This window comes from Anarhichas minor, unplaced genomic scaffold, assembly GCF_050575085.1.
Source record: "Anarhichas minor isolate MPS153535 unplaced genomic scaffold, ASM5057508v1 ptg000033l, whole genome shotgun sequence".
Classification (NCBI taxonomy): domain Eukaryota; kingdom Metazoa; phylum Chordata; class Actinopteri; order Perciformes; family Anarhichadidae; genus Anarhichas; species Anarhichas minor.
The window spans coordinates 9677562-9695528 of NW_027466479.1; the positions used below are offsets into that span (position 1 = coordinate 9677562).

The 17967-nt window shown below is 42.8% G+C and overlaps 1 protein-coding gene across 1 annotated transcript; it reads left to right on the plus strand.

Moving 5' to 3' along the window:
• The first annotated feature begins 5392 nt into the window (after positions 1–5392).
• Positions 5393–16764, plus strand: chrna11 (cholinergic receptor, nicotinic, alpha 11). The gene is made up of 12 exons (XM_076106363.1): positions 5393–5444; positions 7498–7637; positions 7868–7912; positions 8229–8338; positions 8432–8511; positions 10720–10887; positions 10981–11175; positions 13269–13355; positions 14546–14655; positions 16042–16193; positions 16275–16311; positions 16402–16764. The coding sequence occupies exons 1-12, from the start codon at positions 5393–5395 to the stop codon at positions 16762–16764; spliced, it is 1539 nt and encodes a 512-aa protein (XP_075962478.1).
• Positions 16765–17967: the final 1203 nt, after the last annotated feature.

Genomic DNA, 17967 nt, shown 5'->3' on the forward strand with positions numbered 1-17967 from the left:
GATTTAGTCACAAACTTTACTGGAGTGTAAACTGAAAGCAGTTCAAATATTTTCTATTCAAACACAGCTTTGTTTTTATTCTTACCTTCTCAAGTCAGGTTTTCCAGTATGTGAGAAAAAAAAAAAAGGCCTCAACTCTTACAGCAACTGTTTTATCTGGAAAGTATTTTAGTATTCAATCTTCTTACGGTCCTGAAGGTCACATCTGCCTGAGTCACAAAGAGATCTGTCCTAAAGCGAACTCAAACACACCACTTTCATCCGGAAAGTTTAAATTCAAAGTCGAACCACAAAAACTGATCAAGCTGCAACACTAATGAACCCCGGTGGGATCAAATCAAAATATTTCAAACATCCCTGCTCTGCGTGTATAAACTTTCCAGCAATCCTTTAGCTGCCTCAGCATCACGGAGCCCCTCCCACAGAGTCAAGCTCAGGTTATGAACTTCTCCTGCATATGACGCCATACGAGGTAAATACCTGTAGAAATCCATTACATTTTCAGGCATGTATTTCCTTGTCTGGCTTTGTACGATTGTCCACCATCAGGACATCCTCCTTTAAAGCTGGAGGGGCTTAATGGCTGCACAGCATCTAAGTTGCAGATGTTGCATTGAGCAAAGGCAAAGAATGAGTCATCTGTCTGTTTTTTTTTGCTGGGATTGGCAGATTTCCTGTGTGTGTATGTGTGTGTGTGTGTGTGTGTGTGTGTGTGTGTGGGGAGGGGGGAGGGGAGGGGGGCACACATCCGCTTATACATTGGAAACTCTGCCTGAAATTCATTCTGAGAAGAAATGCTATTATATCACTTTTCATTTGTAATTTCTTCAATGGCAAGTGGTTTATAGGATATATAGTCTTTTTCATTTTTTAATTAAATAAATCTAACCTTCAAAAGAGAATAACTTTACTCAATATCAATTCAGCAGATTAGTATTGTGGATTAATCAAGTGAGACAGAGATCTGATATACTTATGAGCTTATGAAATATCAAATGTGTCACTCCTTAAGCGAACAATATGCACAGAGGAGGGTGGAGTATTAAGCATTAAAGTCCTAACAATGACATTCAGCATCATTTATTTATCTAAATCCTTGTGGCAGATGGGTCTACAGATAACATGGCCCCCTCCGGATGGAAAGACCTAAGAAGCAAAGGGGTGGGCGGAGCGCATATGGGTAGTAGCAGGATAAAGAAAGGCATCATCTAATCTGAAGACATGTATTTAAAGAGAGCTATAGAGGGTGAAGGAGGCTGGTTGGGGGGGGGGGGGGGGGGGGGTATTCATTTGCAGATGTGGGCGAGCAAAAACCTGGTGGTAGTCTGATTAGACAGTCTGACATCCTTCCAGATGTAAAATAGATTAATTATGCTACAACTACTATGTTCCACTCTGAGACTTAGCCAGATGCTGTCTCGATTTTTTTGTTTTGATATTCTGCGGGCAGGAAGCTCCCAACTGTCTGTGCCTCAGAGCGTGACTGTCAACACTAAACCCTTGCGGATGGTCTCTGGTAAATACAGACCACGTCTCACATCCTTGCAGAGAACTAGATCCTAAAATTCATTCTGCTGAAGCAAGACTCACTCTGCTGTGGTGGAAAAGACTGCAAAATCTCCTTGAATTAAGTTGTCCTTTAAATAACAAGCTGCTGAAAGGATATATGCACATCTGCAAGGCTTCAGATTAATTCAAGCCTCCAGCCATGTGCTTGTAAATCCTGGCCGCTGTGGCCGGTGGCTAAGTCTGTCAATTATTTTTTGCCTCTGTGGCCGATCGCCAGGAGGTTTTCAATTAGTATCTTCCATTGCAAATCATCGTTTGGCAGCTAAAAGAGTGAAATTAAACTGGTATTTTAGGGCCACTAATTGCTGTGGGTGGTCTATGGCAAATCTGCTTTGCGCTAAATCTTGAGTGCGTGTCAGTTTCATCTTCTGGTCAGGATATTAATTGCTTCAGTCTGATCTGTCGGTCAAAAGATAAAAAACGTCCCATTAGGATGCAAACAGCAGTAAGAAATGATTGTGCTTTAAAGGTCAAACGTCACGATTAGGTTTGAAGGAATAGTTTGACATTTTTGGGGAATGTCCTTATTTGCCAAGAGTTAGATAAGACAATGTGTACCACTCTCATATCTGTCTGCCCCTTGCGCATTACCGTTACACTCGAGTCACATATATAAGCTTTATTTTGCATGAAAATACACAGTTATAGAAAGTATTATTAATATAGAAATTATATACAAATACAACTGATAATTAATGTGTTACATTTTGGTTAATTTTTTTGAACTGGTTAAACATTGTATTAATTGTGCAGCGAACTGTGTTTTTTTTCTTCACATGGTTTGAAGAGTCTTTAAAAGAATTCTAGAAAAAGTTTCAGAACAGTAAGTTTTGTTAAACTAAACTAACTTTTGGGTTTTTCAAAAGATCACATGCTATTTACCAGAAATGAAATACAATATTCTGTTATTTACCCTCATTTAATACAAAAATTGCAAGAACATATCGATGACCATAAATAGAGAGTATGACATTACAGTCAACATATCTCAAACAAGCACTTTTTCATTTGAATCTATACTGTAAATGGGTAAAAGGTTGAATATCCTTCTCTCACTATATGTAAACAACTAATGATTCTTTCACAACACAGTGTATTCACATTACGTATTTTCAAAGTAAATCTGCATTTGAATCCAATAGCAAAATATTCATCAAGAAATTGGAGAACAAATATTAACCAGCAGACTCAACAGAAATGACTTCATGTCTAATTTATCATTGAAAACTACAACCAGGAAATCCGTTACTGTGAGGTTGCCATTCAACCAGCGGAGACTCCGGGAAGTCACTGCACCCGGCCCAGAAACAGTCCACCATAAAACCACAACTTGTCCTTTTTAAACGTCATATTAAAGAAACAAGACATAACATGTTAATTACCGAGTTTAAAGGGTAGGTAGAGTTGTTTACCTCTGAACAGAACCATGCTAGCTGTTTCCCCCTGTTTCCAGTCTTTATGCTAAGCTAACTGTCTCATGGCTGTAGCTTTATAGTGTTCAGGTTTTGCCAAGCAAGAAGACAATGTGGAAGGAAAAGAGGGAACACATCTGGTTCTGCCTCATCCACATTGACACAGCAGTACGATGCTAAATTGGTGGACAGCAGTCCACTTTTTTCCCAATTTCTCCAGGGCGTGTTGGTGCAGGAGGCCATAGCTGTCTATTAGAAGAGAACTTCATCTACTCAACTCCATTCAAGACCAAAAAGGCCACTCTCGGCAAATCAGACGTCACAGGCGGGTGGATGTACAGTATGTGCTGGTTTTGTCGATAATACCCTATTAAGTGGAGGGGACGTGTCAGCGTAGGAGAGGGCCTAATCCAATCAGCAGAGTAATTAAAACCACACAGCACAGCAGCCCTGATGGCTGCAATGTCAGGGACGGCATGCAGCATTTAGACCAGTGAGGGATGAGCTGCAGTCAAGCCAGGTCAGAGTGATGGCCATCACTGCTGCGGTGCAATGAGCATCACAATCAGGAACAGCAAAAAACAACAACAACAACAAAAAGCTGTTCAGAGAGTGGCACCATATTATCGTCCACATGATGTTCACAATCCTCATTATCTCCGTCCAGCATCATCATTAATATGGCTTCAGTCCACAACCCCGCTCAGTGTTTCCATTCATCTGCCTGTATTGTGTCCTAATGAGCCTCTTCACAGCGTTGGATCTCATCATGTTCTCGTTTCATTCAGCCTGGTTTCTTCCTCGTTAATTTACACCATGGCCTCACTCTCTCTGCCAGTGTCGCTGAGCTCCAGCCAGCATGCAGTCTGAAAACGAACCACCAGATGTCACACACGCCTCAGTGCCTTTAATCTGTGTTTTTATGAAGCCTAATGAATTTTGTTATTTTGGCAGTGTGTCACACTGGTGCTTGGCGCATAACAGCACAAGGAGCTGCTTCTTTTTTTTGACTTTCACGAGATGAACTCAAAGTCAGTTTTGCACACGTTTAAGCAGCAATATACTGCCAGGATGCAGCAGCAACAGGATTCTTCTCCTTTCATGATACATTGCTGATGCACAATGTATGTCCTCACTCCAGGCTTGATGCAGTTTTCTCTGCTTTAAACCGGTGACTTAGCCATCCTTCTCTTCGCCTCCGAGGGCCACTCTCCATCCTGTGTGTGCAGCCGAGCATGACTCCGTAGCTCGGGAGCGCCCTGGATGTGCGACAGGCTGCCTAGGAGAGGGGTAATTCCGAAGGGCAGAGCAAGTAATAGGGTAATCTATTATACAGTCCAACTCTTCCTCCTCTCTTGCCCCCTTGCCCCCCCCCCCCCCCCCCTCCTCCCTCCTCCCTCCTCACTCTCCCAGTCTTTCGGTTTCTCGCTGTCTCTGCCCTTGCATCAGCATTTCGTGAGGACAAATGAGAAGTAGAGTTTAACTATGCACATTCCTGATGCCCTCCTGCAGAGCCCAGCACTTTCGCAATTAAACTGGAGTCCATCGCCCCTATGACTCAAAGCTCACCCCCCACCGTGGGAGCCGCTCACACACAGACGCACACATTTACAGTCTAGCAGTGCGTGGCCGTAACCACTGTGGTGTGTTATCGTGTGTGTAACCAGCTGCCATATATTTGGGATGCATGTTGTGCTGCACGTGTTAACCAGCCATAACGCATCGATATTAAAAGGGAAAAGGGGATGGGAGACGTTAAATGCAGAGATGATTCATTTTTGTCCAATACTGCTGTTTTTTGTGCTCAGTTTTTACACAAAAAAAAATGGCACTGAGAGGCAAAAGCATATTTAAAACATTCTCTTATTTTTTTCTATGAGCTGCTTTACCACGTTCTTCTGGACGTAAACCTTTTTCCTTATCACACTTTTTCAATCAATTCTCCGGTGGCGTTTAAAATGTTGTGCATCATCTGTTTCTATTGTCTTGAAAAAAAAGGTCAACTCATGGCGACAGACCAATCAAAAGCTCTCCCTCCTCCACCTCCTGCTCTATCTTCAACCCCATTCTCCCCCATCACTGGCATTTTTCTCCCCCGTGCTCTCCATTTTAGTCCCACCTCCCAGAGAGACAAGGAGACAGAGAGAGACAGAGAGAGAGAGAGAGAGAGAGAGCCCACTGCCATCATCTCCTCCTCCTCCTCCTCCTCCCCTTGCGCTCCCTCTCTTCCAGCACACGCTCACACTCCTTCCCTCTGATGCCGACTGGATGCAGACCGGGGGACCTCCAGCAGATTCCTTAGTCTGTCCTCCCACCCCTCCTCCTCTTCCTCCTCCTCCACCTCCTCCTCCTTCAACATCCGGAGCTTCTCCTCCTCTGCCTCCTCTTTTCTCCTGCTCCCCACCACCAAGATGTGGCACTCGGTGGCTCTGCTCCTCTCTGGATTCTCTGCTTTGATTCACGGTGAGCCTGAACGACTCTCTCTCTCTCTACGTCTTTCATGATGTTTTCAGAATTTGATGTTTTCTCAAAGTCTGATTTAATAAGGAATTCAGGAATTGGAGTCAGTTGTGTTGGAATAAGAATTCAAAGTAGAGAAAAAAAGACTCCAGGAGAAGAAAAGTGAAAACTGGCTCACCTGGTTGCTTTTTTTGTTGAAATCTCTAGGATTGTTCCAAAATGATGTTCTTGTTTTTTTGGATGTACATGACCTCGTGGATGGATGCCACTACAGGAGATGTTTAAACGGGCCGATTGACAGAAACATTGTGTAGAAATATCTGAGCAGTCCTAACATTTCATTGCTTTTCTTTCCTCGTTCCACAAGCCTCTTTCCGTCTGAATCTGTGTGCGTGACAGGAGATTTTACCCCCACAGAAAGCAGTTCACAGATCAATCAAATTGCACACATAGATCGGCTCTTCTGTCTTGCCTCCCTTGTTGTGTTGAGGACGCGTTACTGCAGCTGAGCTGACGGGGCTCTATAAGCAACAGAAGTGAATATAAAGGCTGACAGAGCTGAGAGGAAAAACAGGCGAACTTTCCCCACAGGCAGAAGTACCAGCGATGAAATGCTTTTCTTTTTGTTTGTGTTTTCAAGAGGTTTCGTACCAGAAAGTGCAGCAAAGACGAGACAAGGGGAAAAGAGTTTCAGACTATACTGATGAACACTGAGTTTTAAAGACACTAGATGGAAGGACAGGGCTCCAGGGCTTTTCCATGACTTTGCTTTGACTGAAACCATCTTTCAATGCATGAAGATTTTGCCACTGCTACCGCGACTTCAACCTGTTATGTTCTTTGCACTAGAGCCCCTTGAACCCTGACGATCTCCACAAATAAGCTTCAAAGTCAGAAACAAAAGGAATCTTCCACACTGTTCAACAATGTCTCACACACAGTATGTTCAGCATCTGGCTATAAGCACTCTCTCGAGGTTATATAACAGCATGTTTTAATTGCTTTACTATTGCACCGACTGGAGAAATCTTATATCTTTTGAGCATCATGCTCCCTATATACAGGGATGGGTCAAATGCAGAGACAAATTTCCCCCTTAAAGGGATCAATATAGTATAATAAATTAAAAAATTAAATTAAATCATTTAATAATAACTTCCCTGTGCTTAAGCGTGGTATGAATGGTGGATTAAGAAACCTTTAAAAGCTTGTCTGTGTTATGATGGACCCACTGATTGGAAACATAGAAGAAGCTGCAGCAACATTCTTAATTCATTCTGAATTGGTCTGCACATTTGTGGTTCACAGTGCAGTCTGCTTCAATTAGTGCATAAATGAATCTATTTAATATTGTATGTGTATTAGGTCTGAGCACTTCAAACTAACCTCATTATACAATCATTAGTGTCAATTACCCCCAAATAAGGTTTCCCACTATTTCTAATTACTTTTTGTTTACCGACTGCTCTGCACGCTCTCTCTGAATCTTTCTCCTGTTTGTCGATTTTCTTCTGTATTTTTTTTTTTTTTAAATGAATGTTTAATAATTAAATCTGACTGAGATGCTGGATCTCTCTTCCTTTGACCATAAAAGTCAAGATAAGTGTGACTAATGGTGATAAAATATCTTTTTTTTTTATATTTCTGCAAATTTCATCATTAAATCCCGTTTCTCTCTCTTTCATCTATCGCTTATCTTTTTAGTCTTGTTCTTCGGCTGCTCATAGATAAGGGAGTTCAGTTCCTTAGGGCTAAATCTTCTGATTTGATCAGCAACATTACTTTCATTTTTTTATTTTGAGTATCCGTCCCTGCCTGACTGTACTCCCACCCAAAAGTCTCATTTGATTCCCTCGTGAGGTTTTTGATGGAGGTTCTTCTTGAAGATTGGTGTCCTTTTTATTCGCTATACGCAGAAAACACAGACTTAATCTGTTATTAAGGGCTTTATAGGGGACCTCAACTTTAACATACAGAGTTTATGTTTTCAATAGTGTGGAGTGCAGCTTGTTTTCCCAGATTTATATAAATATTATAAATTGTTCTGCCTCTTTAGTGTCGTTGCAGGGTCCTCACCAGAGGAACCTGTTGAAGAACCTCCTGAAGGACTACAACCGGATGGAGCGGCCGGTGGGCAACGACTCCCACCCGCTCACCGTCGTCTTCACCCTGAGTATGGTACAGATCATGGACGTGGTAGGTGTCTACAGCCGCCATCAAATATACGATGATCTTTTAAAGTTGTTAAGAATTTCCTGGAGAACAATAATAATAGGAGACTTTTTCCAGTGTTTTTTGGGATTTGGAGATAAAAATGTTTCTTTAATCTTAAATAGGGATGCAAAAATAGTTTCTACTCTTTGGCTCGAGAACAAATGATTCGAAAAATAAATATGCAATTGTTTTTATTCATTTATATTTTGTAGGATGAGAAGAACCAGGTTCTCACCACTAACATGTGGCTGCGGATGGTAAGGACCCCTGAAAAGACACGATAATGAATTTGTTGCTTGGTGATTTTTATCTGAACCAGTAAGTTAAGATCATGGTTGAGATTGAGAGAAGAGGGATTTCAAGATTAAGGTCAAAATGTGAATCTCTAAAACGTAGAAGAAAGTGGAGTTGTTTTCAGAAACAGCTCACCTTTATATATATAATATACAAAAGTGATTTATGTCTTTGATAAATATGAATCTTACCTGTAAACTGAGGGGATTGAAGATAAAGTAGCTTGCCTGTACTGCAGTGCATTGGGACACGGACCGTATCTGCCTCTGTGTGTTTAAGGGCTGGTTCGACCACTATCTCCAGTGGAACCAGAGCGAACATCCCGGAGTGAAAAACCTCCGCTTCACCACAGACCAGGTCTGGACACCAGACATCCTGCTCTACAACAGGTAAAACACGGATAAGCAACTCAACTCCTGCCTCATACAAACACACATTACATTTCAACAAGTAGTGTCACTTCCTTCCCTGTCCTTCCTCAGTGCAGATGACGACTTTGACTCCACCTTTAAGACCAATGTTCTGGTGAACTCCAGCGGCTACGCCGAGTACCTGCCTCCAGGTGAAGTAACTTCTTTATTTGTTTTCATTCATTCACGCTCTCACTATTCTTCATTCCTTTCTCCCTTTCCTATCATCCTATCCGATGCAGAGGCAGCATCTCATTCTGCGATATCTGCATGTCTCAACTGTTTGTACATTTAACATTAATATTTTATTAGAATAAAACAGCATGGCTTGTTTCTCACTGGTTTCAGATTCTCAGCGCTGTGAGCAACACCTATAAATAGGAGGCGCACGCTTCCTCCGTTTTCTGTCATAACCCAAACGCAAGACCTGTGCAAGTGTGAAAATAATACAGTAATAGTAACATAGCGGCTCCCCTGGGTTTACACGGATTTTTTACTTCTGCTCAGAAAGCCAGCGTATCAATTCTATTCAATATCAATAGGGTGCTGCTGAATGTAAATACAGCTCCCTCATGCTGTGATTTGGATCAGAGCCAACCAGGGAAAGAATAGAGAGATAGTGCCCTGCTTTGGTAGAATAAGGAAAAGAGATTTTACTAGAAAAGATGATGAGAAAGAGAGCAGGGAGAGATGGACTAAATAAAAAAAAAAATGAAGAGAAAAGGGAAAGAGAATATGCAGCTAACCAGCTTGTTTTTTTGACTCCCTCACACAAGCCTGGTTGCAATTCGTGAGGTCTTTTTGGGCTGTTATGATCAGTAGATAAAAGGCAACAGGTCTGTGGGTATGGAGAAGGAGCTTGACAAACGGTAAATAATTTAAAGGTGAAGGATCTCAGGTGTCTGCTGCACACCATCATTTGTAGAAAAACCGAGCTGCAGAGGTAAAGGCGCCATGTTTGGGTTTAATGGTATATACCGGGAGATAAGGCGTAACAGGTTTTGGCTCCTATCTTGATTGAGTGACATTTGCAAACGGGCAACCTTGTCTCCCGGTCTTGTAATGCCTTCTTGATTTTCAGAATGATGGAGTTTTATTTTGGGAGCCGTGCTGCGAGAGAAAGAGAGAGAGAGAGAGAGAGAGAGAGAGAGAGAGAGAGAGAGAGAGAGAGAGAGAGAGAGGGATTATTAAGTCGCAGAAAAATCCAGGTGTCTCTTTTTTGTGAGCGTTGCTTCAAGGTTACCGGATATCTGTGATGAGAGGCCGGGTACAACATCACACTGTGCATGAAGGAGAACGGATCAGTGGACTGCAAAGGTACACAGAAAGGTACACAGAACTACTAGTGTAATTACAGGTTTAGTGACGCAGAGGCTCATAACATCAGTAATTATAAAGACACTGTCCTCATGTAGCAAAGACAACAACTGGGTGCCAGTAACTGGATTTATTTGAGAGAGCAAGGAGTATATAAAAAGGAAATGTATTGATACTACTTACGTCGGTGTCATTTTTGTGATCAGCCTCTGCTTTGAGAGCAGCCTTCAACCCGCTAACCTCCACTCTGGAGGCTGATTTGCATAATCGGCAGCTTCATAACGAATGTCTCTGGCTGTAAGTCCTCGATGGCATTTTGGTTCTGCGTGCCTCTGAAACGTCTCAACAGGCCTGTGATTCATTTATTTCAGTAATTACTTTAAGGGCTGCAGTTTGCCAGCGACCACTGCGAAGATCCTTGTGATTCTTCGTTTTTGTGGGTTGGACACCAGCGTACAAGTGTACACGTACACATGTGAGGGCGTTTGATTTGCATGATAAAAGCGGCATTATGATTAGAGCAGGGTGCACAATCTCATTTTGCAGTGTCACTGTTGATGTTTCCTTCTATGGCCGAGGCTCAGCTAACAGCTGTGAGCGCAGAAACAGCATGTGTTTCTGAAACCTGCGGGTGACAACCCTGCTGCCAAGTTGTTGTTTTTTTAAAGACATTTCTTTGATGGTTGGTTGTTTGTAATGTAGTCTTTGCTTTCACCTCTCTAGCCTCCAAACTCTGTAGACTTGCAGAATGTTAATACAAATCCTATGACAGTGGGTACTCCTGGTTGTGATGCAGCACATTCCACACCATATAACAATGTAAGGTGCTTGAGTTCATTGGAGCTGGATGGATATGAAATGAGTGAATGATTCTTTCTGACAAGCTACTTGATATTCAGGACAGGTTTTCTTTACAAGTGGTCCTCCGGGTGATTTTTCACCTTGTCACCTCTGCATTAAAATGCAGAGGTCAACGCTGTCATTTGGTCCATTGATTGCAGCGCTTTAACCCTCTGCCTCCTGTTCTTTTGTCTTCTTCTCAGGAATCTTTATGAGCACTTGCAACGTGGACGTTCGCTGGTTCCCTTTTGACATCCAGAAGTGTGAGCTGAAGTTCGGCTCTTGGACGTATGACGGCTGGTTGCTGGACCTCCAGATGAACGACGCCGACATCTCAGGCTACATGACCAATGGAGAGTGGGACTTAATTGGTGAGAACGGTGAAACATTTACATCGCATCCTCATATAAAACATCCAGTCACAGAGCAAAGGAGTCCATTTCTCTCTGTCAATGTTCCTCCAGGAGTTCCCGGCACCAGAAGCGAGAACTTCTACGATTGTTGCAAGGAGCCTTACCCGGATGTGACGTTTGTCGTGACAATACGGCGGCGGACGCTCTACTACGCCCTGAACCTGCTCATTCCCTGTGTGTTGCTGTCTTCGATGACCCTGCTCATCTTTGTGCTGCCAGCTGAGTCTGGGGAGAAGATCTCCCTGGGTGAGTAGATCACAAAGATGGTGGAGGAAATAGAATGGACAAAAGGCAAACAACCACACAAGAAGCGGGAAAAGAAAGCTAGATTAGTTCGATTTACATGTTGTGTTTTTAACACGCACACACAGCGAGGTGCAGACAAAATGTGAGCTTCAAAATGAAAACACGTTGCACAATGTTTCATTCATCACGGTGGTGTCTGAGGTTGTCTCCGGTTTCATCACATAAAGTCCGTCGGCCATTCATAATTAGTGTTAAAGGTACCCTGTGTGTGTTTTATGATCTCTTGTATAAGTCACATGAAACCGAAAACAACCTCAGATAACACTATTAGAAGTTTGGTGAGGTTAATAAAACATGGCGTACAGGAGAAGAGTTGCATCACGGACTAAATGTAAAATCTACATTGAAAAGGCAAAAACACTCCCTTCCATCACCAGCCAGCCCATGGAGTGTCCATGGCCATATATCTCCAACTTGGGAGCTGTCATGCTCCGTGGTTTGTAAAAGGAAACCTTCCGACGAAAAGAGAGGAAGCGGTGGTGCTGAAGAGTATGCGGGGCGGGATGAAAGAGGCACAGGGAGAGAGGGTGGAGCTGAGAGAGGAGAGGGATTACAAGATGAAATAGAAAGATGAGAAATGCGAGGAGGAGGAACAGGCACAGATGGGTGTGGGAAGGTAGAGAAAAGGGAAGGCAGACAGGAGAGGAATTTGAAAAGGTTGAGACAGGACAGCACAAAAGAGAGAGGGAGGACTGATGGGAGGTGGGAGACAACCAAATTGCACAATAATACGCTGGAAGAGAGAGAGAGAGAGAGAGAGAGAGAGAGAGAGAGAGAGAGAGAGAGAGAGAGAGAGGAAGCAGTGACGCCGTCAAACAGGAGCTGCAAATACATTTTAATATCCGTCCCAACCTGTTTAGCGCACAAGATGGATGATGTTCAACTCATCCGACACCAGACTCCAGATTACCTGACCTTGCATTGAAAGGATAGTTCCATTGATCATATAGAGGCAATACAATTGGAAACAATATTGATAATCAATTATTTGTTTCAACCATTTAAAAACAAAAAAAAGCTAAATTATCTGGTTTCGTCCTCTCAAATGTTTATTGAAAATTCTCAGGGTTTTTTCACTGTTGGTGAGACAAAAAAAACATTTTAATGTCAACTTGGGCTATGGAAACTACTATGGAATTTATTACTATTTTATAACATTTTATACACAAAACAATGAATTACTTTATCAAGATAATAGTCAGCAGATTAATAATAATTCAAAAAAAGTGAATTGCAGTCCTTTTTCTGACATTAGAATATTGCATGGTCTTTGTACCAGTCCGATCACTCACCATGCACCATAATAATGATAATAATAATGAATCATAAATGCTTTTTCGTCGATACGTATGTCTGACTGAGAGGGAACTCAGAGGGAAGCCGTGGCAGCTTTGTCAAAGCATATCCTTAACCTCAATACAGGATGCATTACGCGGCATTTCTCCACAGAAAATAATGCCAAGCCTTACACACACGGCCAATTAACCTATCGATGTAATTAAGCCTAGTGAATTGATTAGAGAGAGCCTACACACGGCCTTCCAGACCAAACGGCTGGGCCTTTAGGGTGAGAGGGGTACGCTTTTAAAAAGAAGTGTCATTTATGAGACAGAACGCAACATAAAGGAAGCATTTTTAATTTCCATTATGACGTTCATATTTTATCTCTCGGCCAAGGAGTTTAATTCATTGCTTCTGTGTGGGGGACAGTTATGCCAACGAAGCACTCCTTAAATTCAGTGAGACAGATAGTGTGGAGGTGGATAAATGAAGATGTAGATGAGTTTCAGTGCAGGAGTGTGTGAGGTGTGTGTGTGTGTGTGTGTTCTCATATAGAAAGCAGAGTTTGGACAACTTTAAAAAATGTCTATTTGCTGCGTGGAAGTGCTTTTTGTTGTAGAGCTACAGAACTACTCAGGGGAGGGGACTAAACCACGATATTGATTGCTTAACTAAATGTAGTTCCAACATGATCCTATCTATCTGTCTATGTATCTATATATCTATCTCTCTATCTATCTCTCTATCTGCAGGCATCACTGTCTTGCTGTCCCTTACGGTTTTCATGTTGCTGGTGGCAGAGATCATGCCAGCCACATCTGACTCCGTCCCTCTTATAGGTATGTGACAGACGGTGTCGGTGTGTGTGTGTGTGTGTGTGCATGTTTTTCACGAGTGGTTCACATGGTCCTTTATGAGCAAGTTCTTTAACTCGACATATGACACATTGCTACAGCAACATTTAATGAATGTTATAAAATCAAGATGTTTTCTTGGTTAGAGAGAAGTGTCCATCTGAGAGTGAAACATAAATCAATGTGTGGTCTTTGAGCGTTAATTCTCCCCGTAGTAATTCCAAGAGGTGCACAGAAGGAACTAGCTTCTGGTGGTTGTGTGTTAGCATGATAACGTGTGCTAATTAGCGCTAAACAAAAATGACAGCTGAGGCTAATGGGAATATCATCAGCATTACAGCATAATGATGATGTTTGCAGGTATCAATTAATAAACCAAAATGGATGGATTGACACTCTGATGGCTTGCGATTGTGATGATGGCTCAACACAAAACGTTATTACAATTTATCCTGAGGGGGACATTGACTGTACAAAATGTCATGGCAAGAGTTGTTTTGCCATATTTGGTTGCATTGCATCCATCCAGTAGTTGAGTTATTTCTGTCTGAGCTGACAGATCTTTCCAGGGAATCACGTTCTCTATTCAAAGACTCATCTTCGGAACACAAAAACACAATTACAACAAATTACTAGACAGTGGCAAAGCTACAAAATGCCAAAAAAACATAATTTTCACCATCTGCTCGCCTTAAAGTTGAATTGGCTGAATTGATTGCACACGGCTGGATATTATATTTTGCCAGCTGAGATTGCAGCCAGAGACAGATGCAAGGCCGCATTTGCCTAAAGACACAAATCCTGGTCATTAAAAACTTCAGAAAACTTCCCTGGAGGGCTGCTTTTAGCATACTTCCTTTAATTAAAAAGCTAACCATATGCAGCCTTCATCTTGCTTTTACAAACACAGTGTTGAGACTGGCAACGGGTGCAGGTCGGTAGCAGCTCACAGGTCGGCATGAGGATATTTTTACAAAGGATGTATTCATAAATAGTGGAGAAACTGAACATGAAAATATGTTTTTATGATAACCTAATATTTTTTTGTCTTTGGACTTTTTATTGGTCTGTCCGTCAAATGAGAACCGGCTTTGGCCAACGTTGCTGTCAATAATGCAAGTAGGTATTACATTGTGTGTGAAATGAAACCTAACACCATAATCTACTCCGCCCAGGTCAGTACTTCGCCAGTATAATGGTCATCGTTGGGATGTCAGTCATTGCCACAGTGGTGGTACTGCAGTATCATCACCACGATCCAAATGGGGGCAACATGCCAAAATGGGTGAGTCTTCGCTCAAACTCTTCATCATAACCTGAAGTGTATTATCAGTTACACACGTCATGCTGTCCAGCGGGTTAATCCTTATTATTCAATATCGTATCATGCTCTGCCATTTTCATTTCTACATTCATCTGTCAGTGCTACCTGCGCTCCTCTGCCAGTTTCCTTTCCGCTTTTCACTCTCCGACTTCCTCGGCTATGACTCATTCGTCAGTGTCGGTCTGCAACGGCCTCGCCACTGACTTTAACAGGAGTGTTTTTCAAAGCGCTCCGGATACGTAGGCGGTTTGATTTGACTCATTCCCTCTTCTTAGTTTTTCTTGCCTTCTGTTAAACGCAAAAACATTTGAAATGTGAAAAAAAAAAATAAAAAAAAAAAAGGTCTGAAATAATGACATGACACATACAAATGATATGCTATTGTTTAAAAACCCTGTCATTTCAATCAACAAATGAAATATAGGATAACATTGACAGGTATTCGATATTTGCACAAAAAGCCAGGCTGCATGAGAGTGCAGATGCCGCATTTATCGACACATTGAAGGACGTTCTGTTGATGAATGGCCTGTTAAGACAGTCCGACGGCCAATTAACAAGCTAATTGACATGGTCCGGATGAGAGCACTGAACCAACACAGTTGATAATTGCAGCCTGGACAAAAGCAACATCAACAGCAGCAGCAACGGGGACTGTTACCTAGCCAGTAAACACACTCGGTGGGGACTTTATTCCGCAGTCATCTGGACATTAGCTTCTCATTAGATGCCCATCTGGCAGCTGTTGGACTAAAACACCCTTTCAGGGGACATGTAGTCTCTTTCCAAGGGAGTTTTGTTTTCATGTTGAGGAACAGGAGACGAGAGGAAACAAGAGAAGAATAGAACAAGCTTTACTCAACTCAACTCGCAAGCAGCTAATCTTCCCTTTATTCCAATGCTGCAGTTAACGGAGACAATATTGGAGGCTCATTACACTGTAATCTGACAGTCAATCTCAATAATTCCACCGTTTGAATGTAATGCTGTCTTTTGAAGTATCCTCTCTGCTGCAAATACAGTTAAAGCGAAACATCTTCTCTGCCTCAGGCACTTTAACTGGGCGTCCCTGGTGAGGATCTCATACTTCTATTTATGCAAGTGCAGCTGCATTTTGAAACAAGATGCAAGGTTGGAAATATTACGAACATCAATCCACGACAAATGAGGCTATTCACCCGGCTTAACTGGTGTCATGTGAAGGTCAAAATGTGTAGGTGGTTATCATTGTTTGGTGGCCCTCAATGCTTTCTCATTATTTTCCTTTGCTTCCTCGTATGCTCTTCTGCCTCCTGTCCTCCACTTTCATCTTTACATATCTCAGTTGCTCTCTCGTTCTCTCTACAGGTACAGCTCGTCTTGCTGCAGTGGGTAGCATGGTTCTTGCGTATGAAGCGACCGGGAGAGAATGACGACCCCGAGCGGCCCCCGTGTGCCCCCCACTTGCGGCGCTGCTCCTCGGCCTCCCAGAGTGGAAGCATCCCGAATCCACCGGACCCCACCCTCCATCCACTGCACCCACAGTACCTGGCTCCTCTCCATGCGGGGCATCCTCACTTCCACGTCCAATCGAGCGCCAACAACAACGGGAACCTTCTTTACATGGGCTACCAGAGCATGGAGGACCCTTCAATGCTCTCAGAGCCTCTCCAGAGAAATAACATCTGCACGGGGCCTCTGCGGGTACCAGGAAGCCCGCCTCCTCACCTCCCATCTCAGTTCTGCAGCTCCCCACCACCTCCCATCCCCAATATGGACACTGTAGGCTGCCCCAGCACTGTCTCCAGTGGTGGGGGCTTTGGAGGTGGACCCGGAGGACTTGGTGGGTGCTCGACTGCGGGGATAGGAGACCCCCAGCTACAGGCCATCTTGGAGGAGGTGCGTTACATGGCAGACCGTTTCCGGGAGCAGGACGAAAACGAGAGCGTGGCCGACCAGTGGAAATTTGCAGGGGCTGTGATCGATCGTCTATGCCTGGTGGCGTTCAGCGTTTTCAACATCATATGCACCATCTCTATCCTCATGTCAGCTCCCAACTTTGCGGACGCCATTTCAAAAGACTTTGTTTGAAAGCAAAGAGGGAAAAGGAGGAGGAGAAGCGTGAAGAAAAGGATGACGGGAATTAAATAGAGGATAAAGGATCGAGTGGGCCCGGATCCAAGGAAACACAATTTCCAGCGGACTGTAAGCTCTGTGATTTGTGATTGCAAGGAACTTGGAAATAGTTTAAAAAAAAAAAAAAAAAAAAAAATGATTTTTTTTTTGTTTTGTAACCGATTTATAAGAAGAAAACAGACGAGGAAAGGGGTACAGAGTCAACTTAAAATGAGATTAGGGTGAGCAGGGTGCTTTATCAGATTCTTGACACGGTGAAATGGATTCTTGTGGTTAATTCAAAGACTTTAACCACAAAAATGAGGAGAAAGAAAGAAGAAGCAAGAGAAGATTATTAGTCAATGGGGATATTGAGAGAGTAAGAGACGGCAGATAGATCGAGACAGATAAATAAGACAGATATTTGGCTGTTTTTTTCTTTCTTCTTGAGGAGGGAAGACAGTTGGTCACTCCCACATGTTGAGAACGGACGGCATCATTTAAAGTGGTGTAAGGAAGAGAGCGCGGGGAGAGGACGAAAGTAATTTTACAGACAAAGAGCGATGTTGAATGAACGAGACTTCATAGCTTGTGACATTGGTTAGGAGGAGTAAACAGCTTGACGCTCGGATGTACAAAGTTGGACAGAAGATCAGGAAGCAGAGATGAACAGAAGAGGATCTCATCAACTATTCAATCACATCCATCTAAAGACCGTCAAAATGAAAGACCTTGGATAATCTTTAGGACTAATAAGCTTTTAAAAGATGAAGTCCCCTCTCAGCTCGACGCAAAACCACTTTAAATTTAAAGGCCTTATCTCTTTGAGACGATTGCCAATCTGCAACAATCAGCAGAGATCAAAAGCTCCTCAGCAGCGGGCACAGTGTGCGGCGCTTATTACGACCGGGAAACTGAATTAACCGGTCATCAACAACGCAATGGCCAGTAACTGCAGCACAGTGGGGGCTTGAACCAATAATCACCACGAAGCAGTTACCTAACTGCATCTGGCAGGTCCTAATGGACCAACAGATCTCATTGGATCTCATGTTAAAGGTTTAATAACTGAAATGGGAGGTCAGGTCTTTGAAAGAACACGAGAGGGACAAAAAAAAAAAAAATCGTTCAAAATCCCCAATTTGATATGGAGAAGCAACAGCCTATCAAATGTCTGTC

Excerpts from the sequence above, each read along its gene's own strand:
- chrna11 (XM_076106363.1), top strand. The coding sequence starts at position 5,393 with ATGTGGCACTCGGTGGCTCTGCTCCTCTCTGGATTCTCTGCTTTGATT. Across the intron at positions 7,638-7,867 it reads TGGTACAGATCATGGACGTG|GATGAGAAGAACCAGGTTCT; the intron begins GTAGGTGTCTAC and ends TATATTTTGTAG. Across the intron at positions 11,176-13,268 it reads TGGGGAGAAGATCTCCCTGG|GCATCACTGTCTTGCTGTCC; the intron begins GTGAGTAGATCA and ends CTCTATCTGCAG.